Raw genomic sequence first — 15,891 nt, 5'->3', positions numbered from 1 at the left:
TTTTCTTCAGATAGCCAATCTTAACATCCTTTTTTCCCTTTCTTTTCTTTTGTAACAATTCAAGATGCTTTATATGTAACATACTCTGATGAGTACAGAGGCAAACGTCGGATACCGTCAAAAGTCAGTTAACGGCAGAGTAAATTGAAGACGGGAATCTGGTAATCAAACAAAGATTAACAGCAAAGAGCCCACTGCACTCCTAAACTCTGTTTGGTCAAGTACTAAATACATGGTGTCTGATGCCTATCTTTTTGTCCAAGTATTCAATCCTTACCATGAGAGTCCTGGCTACATTGCAGCCCAGAGTCCCAGCCCCCAGTAGAAGACACTTAGTGGAGACCACCTTGTCCAGGTCCAGGGAAGGAACCAGCCTCCACCTCATCAGCTTCAGATTCAGGTCCACGGAAGACTCTGCAAGTCTGCAGACAGGCATCGGAGAGATGACTGAAGACACTCTTTGTTCACAGGGTGCAGACTTAGGGTGACAAAGTTGTTTTAAAGCCACAGATGGCACAGCATGCATCTCTGCAGTACTGCTGAAGACATTAGTCTTGACTGTGGAGGTGTAGAACATTTGTAAGAGCCCAAACTGGTCTCTTAACATAAAGCGCCAAATACGCCAATTGCAGTTTAATCATACTGACACAGTCCAGTTAGACCCGTGCACTGTGTGTGTATTACCTTTTAGGGTCCATGCATTCACTGAGGTTGACCATCCTGGGTCCCATGGCCCCTTTAGGGTTCTTCTCCCAACCTACACTCTTGGGACAAGCTGTGAATGAAACACACCAACAGTGTGAAAGAAGCCTGAAATGCCTCATTACAAAAATGAGGTGTGGAAACGTTATCAGAAGACCGATGACACATTATAAGTGTCGATATTCACAAATTGCAGAAAGATTTGGGTTTATTTGTTCCAGTTTTGCTTTTGACATGTTTTGCCTTTGTTCCAACACAATGGAGGCAAAATGGGATTTCAGTTCTGAAAACCCATTTTGAAAATGTGATAGTTATGAATGTTTTGAGGGACAATGTCCAAGGTATTCTGAATAATAAGCAAACAAAATTGTTAACTTTTCTTATTGCAATTTCCTTCCTGATGAGAAAAAGTCAAGTAAGAATGGATGTCAAACAAAAGCGCATCAATTAGAAAAACCTGTTACGTTTCACAACACGACAAAAACACCACCAACCGTTATCTCTCTCTAGCACGTCATCTCCCCACAGGTATTAGCTAAGAGTTTTGCTACTTATTTGTGATAATTTGTTCTGATTCTAGTCAACTTCTGAATAATAGAATCACACAGTTAAATGAATACTGAAACGGAATGAGATTGCAAAAGGTTGGAGTAGCAGTATGAACCGATTTTTGTGGCCAACATCAGTGCGACGGGCAGGAGCAGCTTTTCGTAAGGGTGTTTTGGTGGAGAGTTGGACTCTATACCAGTATTATATTGTCTTGTTTTTTTCCTCAAATGAACACCATGAAACGCCCGCTGTGCTTCTTGTCCAGTTTTAGTCATGCTGCTAGGACACTGCTTCACAGCGTTTATTCTTCACTATTCAGCTTTGGCTGCTAGATCAACAAATGTCGCAGGGTATTAAAGAGCCAAAAAACAATGCAAATTGCATCGACACAAACAAAAGACGGTGTAGGTTCAATTTGATATCGGATCGGGAATGAGATATGTGAATTATCAATTATTATGACATTGAGGACTAAATCCCATTTCTGGTGACGATTGGGCCGACCTAGATTTATTTATCCTTTTCAAATAATACCAACTTTCTCCATACAGAACCAAACATAATTATCTAACACCATTTCAGTTGCATGAATTCGGTCAGTTTGTGCATGCAGAGGTTTACTGAGTAAACAAAAGACATCAAAACCATCACCCCCATTACCATCCTGCTATTACCATTTAAATGACTTTCACCCCGTATTCAACACACAGAAGGACTAATGAAGGAGCTGTGGGAGATTAGTTTCGGCATGAAAAGGAAGCAGAAATGATCGGTGGAAGCATTGACGGCTCAGTTACAATATATATGCACAGAACCACTGAGAACAACAAGAAAATGTGAACATACAGACGCAGCCATGACACATACCAACACGGGTAGATGCCATGCACCGTTATGTGGACGGACATGACCACACATAAAGGAACGGAAATTACCTGAGTTGAGTGGATGCTTGGGTAGTTTTATCTGGAGGACGACACTGTGCTGTATGGAGCGGCTTCCCTGCATCGTTCGGTCCCTGAAACACAGCACCTCCACCGTGTCCAGCTTGGAGCCCCTGGCACAAATACATAAACCAAAGGGAGACAACGCAAATCAACACACGCACATAGCATGTACAGATTGGAAGTGTGTCCTTGAGATAGAAGAATAAAAATAGGTGACTATTGAGATATGACGGATATAATTTTACATGGAATAAGCCGTCTCCCTCTCTAAAACAACAAACACAGAAGTGATCAAGCCCTAATATGGAACCAAATAACCACAGTCACATTACACAATCGACCTCTATTGATCCAACTGAGTTAGCAAGACATTGCGGCTACATTGTAACTCTGTAACAATTCTGAAATACAAGACAAGTGCCAGGAAAAACTCAAGTCTTTGGGGAAAACGACAACAGAAAATGACTGATTGCGTTTCTGAAATTCAGCACTTCAGAGGCGAACTGCGATTGCAGCGCTGAAAAGGGCAGCACCGTCGATATGGTAATAGAATCATATGCAGGAAAGATAAAAATCAATTTTCAAAAAGAATCCGTAACCCATCAGTTATCATCACGTCACTCTTCTGTTGTAAAATATTCTGCCACTCCAGCTTTATTAACCGACAACTCTGACTTTTAAAAAAACAAAAATAATTTTAAGTCTTGAGTTAAGTGCGGCTCGAGTAGAGAAGAGAGAGAAATATTTGTTCAGTTGAGCCGGTAAGTCATTTGTGTTCCCTTGTTCTTAGTCTGCATACTTACTCAAGTGCCGTCACTCTGTAAAGCAGATGAAAACACAACATTGGGAGATAATGTGGTAATAAAAACTGATCAAAACAAACGCTGTCACCGGATTGTAGGAAAACAGATTCATAATAACTACAAATTCTACCAGCATGCTTTAGAAGTTGTCTGCACTAATAGTTGATCATATTAGTGATTTGTAACTAAACGGCAAATATTTGATTCAAAGTGTTCATTTGATCAATGAGCCATACTCGGATTATGGTAAAAAAAGAATAGGATACAATAGCTGAAATAAACATTTTTGCGTTTAATGTTCCTGGGAAACATTCCCTAACCCTCGATTTAATCCCCAAGTAAGGGGCTGACCTTGTTAGGAACAGAAAATGATTTAAGGAAGACTTACTGTTTTGTTTCTGCAGTCCTAATAGTGCATCAACCTTTTCAAGTTGGCTGCTTATAGCTACAGTACAGGGCTTTGAATGCATTGCACAAGGTAAACTCTTGTTTGCTACATTATAGCCGACATGGGTATAACATTTCTGAGACGTCTGCAGAGTAAGTGACACGTTGTTAATCTTTCTTGAAAACCTTTCGATTCACTCAAGACATGGATTCTTAGGTTTATTACTGAGAATTTTATAAAAACAATTGGCACCAACTGGTGTGCTGAAATATTTCATTTGTAAATACATCTCCCTGCAAAGCACACACGTTTCCACATAACGCCCCCAGTTATGCAACAACCTGAGTCAGTACTTGAGTTTTTAACAGTAAAACACTGTGAGTATAACAAGCTATTTTAAATTACAACACACGTGTCTCATCCGCTCTTTACTTGTAGACATGAACTAGATTTGATACAATTCCCTCCTACTGGATCAATTATCGATGGTAACATAAAGTATGCGACAAATACAGCATTGTAGCTTAATTCTTTGTACACTACGTTTTAGGAGCTGTGTGTTTACGCAAGAGGGCCAATGGTGTGTACACACAGCAGCTGCTATGTGGTGCATGTGTCATGAATGGGAAAGGAATGGCTTAACAAGGCACTCCATTGACGGCCATTTGAGTGTAGCAATTGCATGATATGATCCACACGCACCGTCATTTTGAATAATTTGAGTATTATTGGAAATCCTCAGTGTCCGCTACAATGTGGGGGAAACATTGTAGTGCAAAGCGATTTGGGCAAAAGGGACCATGTTATAAACCTTGAGTAAACACTGACAACACCACTGTTGCTAAGCAACACCTAGACAGATGTTTTTCCCTTCTCGTATGACCGGCTTCCTACACTTCAGATTCAGGAAATTAAGTAAGCAGAGATTTCCTGTCTTCTGCTGCGTGGCGTGGGGCCCAAGTTCAGTAGTCAGCCATCTCTTTACAAGCAAATTCTCACTCAAGCAACACGCGCACACGCACACGCACACACACACACACACACACACACACACACACACACACACACACACACTTACCATTGGCTGGCTAAAAGGACCAGTAGATTTCTCAGAGGCCAGCCCGGATGTTGGGAAAGAGTACACGGATCATAGACGCCCACAGTAACCTAGAAGAGAGTGTGTGTGTGTTGATTGTGACTGTCATAAAAATAATGATAATAGAAAATGATCTGACAGAGATGAGTAAGGAGGAGTAGAGTACAGTACTTTTTGTACTATACAATCCTACAATAGCGCTCAGGAAATAAAACCTCCATACATTGTATGGGACTCTATCAAACTGCTCTCACAGAAACATGTTTAATCAATTGTATTAAGAGATCTGATTTCTTTTTAAACAAACTGGACTAGTACCTTCTTTGTATCAGTGAAGAACGCGTCCCAGTCCTCAAGCGATGCCATCTCAACGGTGTCAGCTGTGTACTTCATTATGAAGTAAGGCTCAGCAGTGGTCCCTCTTTTGATACACAGGTTGTCATAGGCCTCCTGCAGGGCTGTGATCTAAGACAGAAATAATTGGGATTCAGTAACGATTATAGAAAGCTCTGTGAATTGCACCATATTTCACAAACAGAGGGAGGGAGGGAGATTATATATATATATATATATATATATGAGAGTGAGAGAAAGATATTTTAAAGGGTAATCATTAATAATATCTATTCACCCATACATTTAGCTGACCCGTAACATACATTGTAATAACCTGTAATGTGCTATTTTATACATACGTAGAGGCCAGTAAGTATTTACAGTAAGTATAATCTGGTATGGACGAACGAATATAATGCTAATGCTAATTACAAGGATAAATATTTCTGTATGAATTGTTTTATTTATGAACACCGTAAATGTTTAGTTTGTCTCCTCATATACACGCTCCCAGTTGGCATCACACGGTTCAGGAATCATTCCGATTCTTTCCTAATGAGGCTTTTTCGCACCAGGAATCCCTTGACCGTAGAAACAAGAATTCACCTCACTCAATTATACTATTCTACAACGTAGCGCGCATTTGACCAAATGGACATATTCAAATGTTGCGGTTGGGAGCTGCATCCATCTCATTATCAATGAGGTTAGGAATGTTAAAACGATGGCAGGACAGAGGAAACATAAATGGCAAACAGTATTTCCACCAGAAATTTTATGTATAGAATTTGTAATGACCATCGACATTGTAGGGGAGCAAACCTGTTTTGCTGAGAAAACTTTCTCTAGGGCAGAGGGCGGTTGGATAATCTTTATTCCCTCTGGGAAGCACAGTGCAGGGAAGCAGAACCAGTAGTAGAAATTGTACTTCTTCAAATCCTGAAAATGGATGTAAAAAAATGTCAGAAATAAAGGGAGAGAAATCGAAAGACACTTAAACGTTGACATCATTACTTACTATACTAAACACTAACGCATTTCAAATATGTTGTTTATACGTACTGCAAAAGTCAGCAGAATGAATTTGCAGAGGATGGATGGGTCCTTTAATGCAGCTCCAGACTGTATAGCATCCCATATCTACAAAGCAACAGGAGAGGACAAATCCCATTCATTAGATCACTTAATCCGCAAGTGCACATGTTTTTTCATTAAAGTAATTCCCAACCATGCGTCTTACATGAATATGTGTGTATACGTGTGACAGAAGTGTTTCCTATTGTATCTATTTTACCTCCTTGGCCTCCTTCTCCAGCAGAGCCTTCTTATCGGTGGTCTTAAAGGCATCAAGAGTGTTGGTGTTATAAAGTGTTCCGGTAGCTGGACAGCAACGGGCTGGTGTCGGTCCATCGCTGACAACAAAACATATCATACTTTTATATAAAAATTGTACTTATTGACTGTTGATTTGTTTATTTTCAAGGTGCAACAATTTGTTTTATTGAAGGCTTTCAAATAACATGAAAGGGAGAGGTGATCCCCATAAAAACAGACCTAGCTGATACACCTTTATGAAATACAACAAAGAGTACTTCATAAAAATAAAAACTTTAATCAACTTAATTGTTTATTGTTCTAAAAGACTACTCAATCAATTGGAGAGGTTTATTGTCTGTTGTTGGTTGAAAAACATTATATAAATATATATTATTATTTTAAACTAAATAACATGAGGAGAAGATACAGCAGATGTGTTTTCTACAGGCAATATAATGCATTAAACTTACACTTCAAATGCACTGAACTCCAACGTCAGGCGAGTTGGCAAACCAAGTGGGTCACCTATCAAATAAAATGTGTTTTAACATCGCAACAAATTGGCCTTCACCGTTTTCATATCCAGTATGGGAGAATGCATACATTTGTATCATAAAACACCTAGAATTGTCAAAAGACAAGAAAAAAACAATAACATCAACTATATATACAGTCATTGTTATAATGATACCATCTGATCTCACCACTCACCGTTGTAGTAATATCCTTTAATAGATTTGGCGCTTTCATCCAATCTGTAGTCATTGAGTTTCTTCTGAGTGAGCTGATGCCAGAAGCCTGCTTCCAGAGCACTGCTGAAGGGAGCAAACTGCAGCTTGAGGTCTGGAGGGGAAGACGCTGCTTCACTTTTGTCAGATGCCATCACAAATTCACTTACGGGATGCGCTGCCAAGAACTGGAAGTTGGAGGTTATTGAGACAAAACAGTGAGTCAGTTCACCAATAAATGCATTGGTATACCACAAAACAAATATGATTATGGGAAATTGAGCCTACTAGCATGCATATCTAAACATCTGAAACGGTCTCTGGCAAAACAAAATAACCTTCCACAAAAACGTTAAGATATAAAGTGTAGTGTGTTGTACAAATTACAAAGCATTTTGAAGTTATGATTTGGAGCAAAGTAAATTAAAGCGACTTGATTTGACAAACTGTATAATAACACAAGTCAACCCTTAGCATGGCTATTTTTATACGGTAGATATGCTGGTGCATTTATTTAGGCTTTGTGGTAACTAGTGGTCATTTATTACCGTTACGAAATAAATTAGTAAGAAATCAATCGAATAATGTGTATATATATATATATATATATATATATATATATATATTGAATAATGGGGATACAGTAAGGGCATCAAATTGTTTTTCATTTGGATTACATTTGTTTCCAACGTGTATATGAACGAAACACGGATTGCTAATTTTATGTCATTTGGAATATTTCTTAGTTGCGAATTAGTACCAAAACTTCAAACCCTGAAATACTTTAAGGGTCTCCTTTAGGACTTTTGAAGTTAATTTAGAAGTCGACGTACGTTCACAATCATTGCTCACTTGATGAGGGCTTTAACACTTTTAACGCAGACCACACAGTGGAAGCAGAAGCTCGGAAAGTTTAACTGCCCTTTCAAACACGACTCGCTTCTCCGACGAAATTATTCACAACATCACTATGTAGCTGTATTTCAACCCAAGTTATAGCTGGTACACCGTTAACACACGTTGATCCGTCAAACTGTAACAGCCTGAGATTTGCACATGGATGCAAATGGGTTTGTGGACTTACCAGAAATCCTCACTTCCTGGTCTAGTGAGTCATGTGATTGCGGGATTTGTCAACACAGCAATGCATTGTGGGTAAATAGCTAGCCACTTTAGCTTAGAAGCTAAAGAACTGAATCTCTTATGGTGCAAGGAACAGTGAGTAAAATATAAGGAACCAAAATAAAAGCAAGAACAAGCAAACGACAAAGAATGACAAAACTGACAAAAACTTGTACGTGCCGTTTCTTTTCATGTCGGATTGAACAGATTTGTAGAGTTGTTCGGGCTAGCAAGAAGTGAGTAGCGCCGTCCGTGTCAGTTTGTAAACGGTAACGTTACACCCAAAAAACCGGTTTAGTGAGGTTAACGTTACGTCACAAACGAAACATTATTGTATTCAAACAGGAAGAAGTGCACATTGTCGGCAATAAAGGAAAAGCAGCTAACGTCACGAGCTCATATTCATCCCAATGGTTACCTGAAAATGAGCGTTGCCTGGACACCGGGGAATTACTTAGGGGCCGTCTATAAACTACACTAGTGCTTAAAAAAATGAGTCCTTAAAACAGTCTTTGATTGAACAGAAGTTGATACATGAATACATGAGCATTCATTGTTGCTCATTTAAGAAGTCGTTTTTGGTTGAAGAATATTTTATTGCACATTTTTGTTATTGTTGGATTAAGTTTGGACACACTTGTTAATCAATTGAATGAGACGGTGTGTCCAAACGTTTTGACTGTACTGTATAGTGGGGATTATTTTTCCACATTATGAAAAACAGCTTTATAAAAAAAAATGATGTATACAAAATGCATGGCAAGACATAATAAAATATGTGTAAAACGTACAAGTTACAAGACGATATTGTTCATTCTTCATCCCACACTGTGGTCCTCCTTCATAATATAACAACCATTTTGAGAAAAGACTCCATTAATCTAAATTACCATTGACATTTTGGTGACGATTATTTCAAACATGAATTGTTTTTGAATTGGAATTTAAAAAAATAAAAATGTAACAACGAATATAAATTGAAAATGTGGAATTATGGACTATTGTTGTGAAATGAGAGAGTAAACTGCTTAGACATTTTAGATTACAATCGATGGCCTCAAAGGCTAGAGAGACAAGTGAAGACGGAGAGAGAGATAGATAGAGAATTGAGGTTACTATTGTATGGTATAAAGAGGAAAAAATAATACCAGAGCTTGATCCCTTATTCCCCCTGCTTATTATTCCATGCATTTTAGAGTTTTCAATTTCATAGCAGAAGAGATTGTGACTTGCAGCTTTTCTGCAGTGTAACACACACGTGCTAGAAATTCTCCTTTGTATAATGTTGATACTAGTATGTAAATGCTACTATAGTCATCGGCAATATTCTGTCCCCGGCAGGATTGTGTCTTTCAATTGTCATCTCCTTATTCATCACTGACGACTTATCACGCCTGCATCTGAAACATCATGTTTTTTTACTGAATACCACCCGACACTGGCTCCATGTTTTGGACTGAGGTATGCTGTGGAGATGACAGAGTGCAATCACACTTCTTCCAGCTCGGTTCCATCCCCCTCCGTGTTGTTTCATTTGGCTAAGCGGTGACTCAGAACCCGTCTGTGTTCACTGGACACAGGAAACGCGGGTCTCTAGATGGTTTTGCACTCATTGTATTTTACAGTGAAACACAGAAATCAACTGATCACAAACTTTTGGAAAATCGGAGCACTGATTCCACAGTGGTTGCGTGTTAATTGTGGAAGCCTTTGACTTTGTTTTGCAGGCGTAATAGTACAGTGATGCTTAAAATTCAGAGCCTGATGGATAAACTGTGATGTTCTTTTCTAAATATGTGTTTAATACAAATATACTTAGATGAGCTTCAAACTAATGATGGGTTTTCCACTGCATTGTGAAATAATAATTGGTGTTCAATGGCTCATTACACAGTGGGTGTGTTGGGAAAACTTAAAAAATGTTCTGTCTTACTAGTCACAGGGGTTGAGGGAATATTACTGTAGAACGCCGTACAACGTGTGACCTCCCAGCAGAGAAGCCTTGATGAGTCACTGGTGTGTGTTATCTCAACTAAACAGCAACGCAGAAATTGGAGAAGCCTTCATGCAGGTCTTGTGTATATGTCGTAAATTCGGAGACTACGATTCACACCATCAACCTTGGTGCATAACTTGTCATCTAAACTATAATTCGGAGGCTGATACACAGTTCTCTGAGAAGCAACTTCACGCATGACTTGTATGTGTCAACGCTGCTCCTAAATATATATATATATATCAAATAAACAAGTTGTCTTAACAGCTCAGTCAACACTTTAATTTATTTTTCCTGGACTGAAGTTAAAGGGACAACTAATGTTCAATATAATGGTCTAATGATGAGAAAAACAAAGGAACAAATGCATGTTTGTAAAATGTTTGATTTATTGTATCATGATACATATCTTTTTATGTACATTGATGATGCAAAAATAAATAAAATAAAATCCGATTTTCTTTAAAATACATTCAAAAATGTTTTCCTCAGCTCTGGACCAGAGCCAATATAAAGCCATATTCCTCTTAACGAGGGTGAAAGATCACATTCTTTTGAATTTATAGGTCTCTGGTCTGACTTAACACACGCAAAATAAATAACATTTAAGTCAGACCTTTTCCTCAACTGCTGCCATGAGTTTGAATCGGAGGGCAGTAAGTTACAAAAATATGAATTTTAGAAAAAACAATAAAGTAACTGATGTTCAAATTGCAGTCATAGTTTTATCTATAATTGAACCGCCCATCTCTGCGAGGGTGCTAAAGACCAACAATCACTGCAACAGGTGTTCCTTTCTTATCGGTGAACATGCGCAACATTTAGAACCCTATGATTTGGTTCCTCAAGGCTCTGCCTGTCAAAAATGGATGTTAAGTATATTTTTGAAGACTCGTTTGAAGTTTCCGTTGCAGAGCGGGTAAATGAAAGGGTTGAGAGTGGAGTTCATGTAACCTAACCATATGGTGAACATGTGAAGGTCGTGGTGCACGCACTCTCTGCAGAACGCCGTGACCATGAAAGTTATGAAATATGGTATCCAGCACAACAAGAAAGCGGCGATTATAAAGCCCAGCTGCTTGGCTGCTTTGTGCTCTTTACGTATCCTGAGGCTTTGGATGCGCTGACACGATTGGTCGATAAACCTTTGCCACGTCTGTCTCAGAGCCCCAGGGTTAGCTGGGGTGAGTTTGGCCTCTTCGACCTCTTCCCCAGTCCAGGGCAGAGCCTGGCTGGTTTCACAGTTGTTGTAGAGCACGGAAGTGTACCTCTGCATGTCTGAAACCTGACTGACATCACAGACGCCGCTCACCGACTTTGGCATTGTGACGTGACATTGGTTTAAAGATGCTTGAAGTTTGTTCTCGTTATTCCCCTCAGAGCCAATGACGTCCGGTGGGACCGTAGACCGACTCGGGGGAGTCTCAACGTCTGGCTGTTTCTCCTCGGGAGACGATGAACTTTTGACCTTCTTTTTAATTCTGATTCGTTTTGTTGTCAAGGCTAGCAATGAACTCTGCTGGCACTTGACACCAATTTTCCTGTGAGATCTGGATGAAGCCGTTTTAGATTTATTGGGATCCTCGAGAGAATATGGCTGCTCTAATGTGTTCTTGTCCAACAAGCGTATTTTTTTAGAAAGTTTTATAGGAACTTCAAAATCCCTCTTAGGTGATTTGGAGTAATTTTTTAATGCCGTTGGGGCATTTGGTCCAATCTCATTCTCCCCAAATGAGTCTGTGGGATGAATGATCCTCTCCCTGTCCCTCAGATGTTGCCTCACTGCTAAGTAGATGTGCGTGTAGAACCACAGCATCAAAATTGAGGGTACATAGAAGTTGAAGACAGCAGTAATAACCTTAAACCACGTGACAAAGCGGAAATCAGTGTCACACTTGTTTTCCTCCTCGGGTTTAAGGTCTACATGAGTGAAAGACCTCCACCCTAAAATTGGAATAATCCACATCATTGACAGCAGCCAGGCTCCAGAAATCATCACACTGGCTTTACCCCGGGTCCGATACTTTAGGTACTTAAGCGGCTGTCTGACGGAGCGGTATCGATCCAAACACAGGATAAACAAGCTAAATATGGAGGCCGTGCTCGCCACGTAGTCCATGATGAGCCAAAATTGGCAGACGAGCCGTCCCAGTTTCCACTCGTCCTCCAACAAATACACCAGGTTGAGAGGCATGACCGTGGCGCCGACAATCAGATCGGCCACGGACAGGCTGACGATGTAGAGGTTCCCGACGGTGTGGAGGCTTTTCTCCCTCTTCACAGCGTAGAGGACGAGCAGGTTCATCATGACCGTGAGGAGGGAGAGGAGTCCCAGACAGACCCCGAGCAGGACGCTATGGAAGCGGCCGTGGAGGGTCAGCGTGTGATTGCTCCTCGGGGAGTCAGCATTGAGGAGGTCACTCCAGCCGTTGATGCTGAGGTTGATGGAGGTGCTGGCGTTGAGGTGAGGAGGGTCTGAGGAAGGTGACAGACCAGATTCCATCATGGAAGGTGCAAAGGTCACCTCTATATCCACTCACATCATGGACAGGCCACCTTCGACTGTCGATCAAAACTAGTGTGAAGCACGGTGTTTGAACGAGGTGTATTTAGAAGGTTTGGACCCAAAACTTGCACAAATAACAACCAATGAGCCTTAATGTTACACAAGTAATCCTTGAACCCTGCAAAAGGCGTTCATCCATGTTCGCTTGATTGGTGTTCTTAAAAAAAATCCAAACGGTTAACACCTGGAAATCAAAAGAAAAGAGAGTTCAAAATGAGTTCCCTAGTTTTTGCCCTTAAATTTACTCGAAAGGGACTTTTACTTGTAATCTTTACTTAAAAGTCTGACCTTTGCTGGGCAGAATAACTCTAGTTCAGTTCAACATCTATTCACATTCATCAGCAAAAGTTCAATCTATTTCTGTCCTCCCCTTAAATCTGAGTGACACATTTGATTGGAGTTTTTTTTAACATGAAAACTTTTTGTCTATGTAGCTTCTGGATGTTCATATGAGGAAGAAAGATGTAACTCTGGTGTTGGAGGAAGTATCAGAGCTTTCGCTTAAGATAAACCACGATGCATAAATTCAATATCCTGCTGAAGTAAAAGTACATGTATTATTAGCAATATTTACATAAAGCACCAATAACAACTAAACGTACTCATTATACAGACAAACAAATGCCTTTTATAGCTGATATAACACACAAGATATGTTTTAGTACATTTATATACACATACACACCATATATCTTTTCCTAATCATTTCACTTTCTTGGATCGGATCCTTCTTGCTCTTTTGCTGTCCATCTGGCTTTCTTTAACACTCACCCAAAGCGGAGGGTGACAAATTACGTCAATGACAAAGCGGTTGACAAAGTGAAAAGAAGCAATAAAATTCTGCTCGTGTTTCCTGACAGAATAATTCTTTTTAGATGTTTGAATCGGCATAGCAGCTGGACGCATCCTATGAAATTCAATATGCTGCTGGAATTCTCAGCTTGGGGTATTGATTTTTTGAAGAGAATACTGAAAGAAGCTCGTTGCCATGGAGGCCGGCTGGCGTTTCTATATTTGTAATGAATCTGTGAAATTGAAATATGCATTCAACCCCTTTTTTATACTCAGGCCCGAGTATAAAACATTGCATTTTATTATTTAATAACATAATATAACAATATAATTATTATTGTCTTTTATTACATAAGTGTATTACATAACTATTGTTTTGCTAATAAACCATTTATATTGACACACTACTTAAAAAACAACAAAAATAACTCATAGGAAGTTTAGGAATATTGACGAGAGATTTTTACTCAAGAAAAAATGTAAATATCAAAACATAACAAATCAAGTTGCTGAGAGAGAAAGAATAAAGCAAGTTGTGTAGCTTATTGATTATGGAGATTTCCTGTAGAAACACCTGCCTCCTTCCCATCACTTTATTCTCGTATTGATGCAGTGAAACTGACGATATTTTCTGTCTGTATCTCTGTACTTCGGTGCCTGCTTAGTCACAGAAGACTACTAGTAGGAGCCAGAAGATAAAATATTAAGATCACAAGTGTTCAGTTCTTAGTGGGGGGTGGGCTAAACGCCTCGTGTTTTTAGCAGAGCATTCGCAGAAAATGATTCATTTTAATTCATTCTCGCTTTATGCCACATTTGATACAATTTAAGTGAAAGGGAAAAACTAAAACATGTGATTCACATTAGAAACGTTGAACTCAGCCAATCAGTCACTTAAATTCACCTCCTGGGGGTCTGAATCTGAGCTTCCAGAGCTTTTCTCGTTCCAGTCCTCTGTTTGTATAATACCTGCCAACGCAAATATTTAGGAAGCACCGAACTCGGAAGGAATAACAACGCTTCTAAAGGACTAAAAAAAACACCAGCCGAGAACCACTGCGCGCTTTCTTTATTTGAGCGGATATTTGTCCAACGCTAATTGTCCAATTAGATTATCTGTAATGACCGCTGCTTATCTTAATGCATCACTAAAGAGCCTGGGCACCGATTCATCTCTCGCTGTAATGAGACCCGACGGAGCCGGTATTCCTCCGGATGAATAACATGAGTCTCGACCACCTGTTGAGCGCACACATGAAAACTTTTCAGCTCTCGGCGCGACCCGCAAAAAGAATAGCTTATTCAGTCAAAGTTGGATAAGGACGTCGGCAGTTTATTGGTTAATGCGATGCTGTGCAGAGTTTCTGTACTTACCAATCATATACATACAGTTCCAGCAACGTCCGTTTAATATATTCTCCTCTTCAGCTGGTATTCCGGGTCATAATCACAAAACGTGCGAAGGACAGGGCTTGAAATTGAACAGATGACGTCAGCAACACTCTCTCGCTCTCTCTGTCTCCCTGTCTCTCTGTCTCTGTCTCTCTCCCCACCTCTCTGTCTCTCTGTCTCTTTCTTCACCTCTCTCTCTCCCTCTCTGTCTCACCCTCCCTCTCTCCCACTCTCTCTCTCTCTCTCTCTCTCTCTCTCTCTCTCTCTCTCTCTCTCTCTCTCTCTATGGACTTTGGAGTGCCCATGACGTCACGCTGTACAGCTACAGCCCTAAAATGATCTCGTTCTTGGAGTAGGTCTTCTGTGATTGTGCCTCCCGTTACGGCTGGTGTATGATTCACCACATGCTGTGAGCACGGGGGCTCAGGTGCAACAAGAGGCCTTTAAAAAAATCCTCCAATACTGATATCTGTCAGTAAATGTTTGTACTTACAGCTGGGGCATCTCATGGAAAGCTGGGAGAGAGTTGAGTGTGGGAGCTGTATAGGGACGACTAAGGACTGCAACGCCCAAGGGACCATGGCAACATCTTCCTCCAATCACAACATTCAAGCTATTCAAGGATGAAACGGAGCACAAAGTGTGCCAATCAAGTACCAGTTGTCTTTGTGGTGTTTATTTAAAGTCCAGAACACAGCATTGTTAGAGTCATCAAGTTCACTCAGCACGGCAGACGATAAAGCATTGAGACAATACAGCGATTTGGCTCACCGGCTGTCATAGGGCAGCATGTCCTCCCACGTAAGCGTCTCACCGTCTGCAGTATGTGGATTCACGCACTTAGAGATGACTGTTTATCTTAGGTGCATGCATGCCCTCCGCCTGTTTAGAACTTCAGTCCCATAGCTCATCTTTAAAAAAGAGGATCAGACAAGGAAATGAAATATCAGTGAATAAAACATAACATGTGTATTTCATGTTTCCAGGTAGAGATGCTAAACTAGTGGAGAGAGTGTAAGTTTTGATAGGGAAGGGTTGTTGTACTGATAACAGTTTGCACTGTTGCTTGTTATAAAGGTTTATTACTACAGTTGATGATTAAGAAGCTATATAATTATATAAGTGTCAGCGGTTTCTTTTATCCTCAACATGGCACC

General features: G+C 40.1%; 2 protein-coding genes across 3 annotated transcripts; both read right to left on the bottom strand.

Moving 5' to 3' along the window:
• Window positions 1-680: 680 nt before the first annotated feature.
• On the bottom strand, window positions 681-7,905 carry LOC144383039 (ubiquitin-like modifier-activating enzyme ATG7). The gene is made up of 10 exons (XM_078098090.1): window positions 7,700-7,905; window positions 6,850-7,054; window positions 6,609-6,663; window positions 6,116-6,233; window positions 5,884-5,961; window positions 5,644-5,760; window positions 4,804-4,950; window positions 4,468-4,556; window positions 2,187-2,308; window positions 681-775 (listed from the first exon to the last, which is right to left on the bottom strand). The coding sequence occupies exons 1-10, from the start codon at window positions 7,709-7,711 to the stop codon at window positions 681-683; spliced, it is 1,038 nt and encodes a 345-aa protein (XP_077954216.1). The 5' UTR covers window positions 7,712-7,905.
• A 2,447-nt stretch (window positions 7,906-10,352) lies between these two features.
• LOC144395160 (histamine H1 receptor-like) lies at window positions 10,353-14,965 on the bottom strand. Of its 2 annotated transcripts, none has more exons than XM_078098088.1 (2): window positions 14,717-14,965; window positions 10,353-12,734 (listed from the first exon to the last, which is right to left on the bottom strand). In XM_078098088.1, the coding sequence occupies exon 2, from the start codon at window positions 12,488-12,490 to the stop codon at window positions 10,844-10,846; it is 1,647 nt and encodes a 548-aa protein (XP_077954214.1). In that variant the 5' UTR covers window positions 12,491-12,734; window positions 14,717-14,965; the 3' UTR covers window positions 10,353-10,843. The 2 variants fall into 2 exon arrangements, with proteins under 2 accessions (XP_077954214.1, XP_077954215.1); XM_078098089.1 differs by having other exon boundaries at window positions 10,353-12,459.
• Window positions 14,966-15,891: the final 926 nt, after the last annotated feature.

Source organism: Gasterosteus aculeatus, unplaced genomic scaffold (assembly GCF_964276395.1).
Source record: "Gasterosteus aculeatus unplaced genomic scaffold, fGasAcu3.hap1.1 HAP1_SCAFFOLD_97, whole genome shotgun sequence".
NCBI lineage: Eukaryota > Metazoa > Chordata > Actinopteri > Perciformes > Gasterosteidae > Gasterosteus > Gasterosteus aculeatus.
Note: the sequence above shows the minus strand (reverse complement) of the source record. Positions and strands in the feature narration are given on the sequence as shown.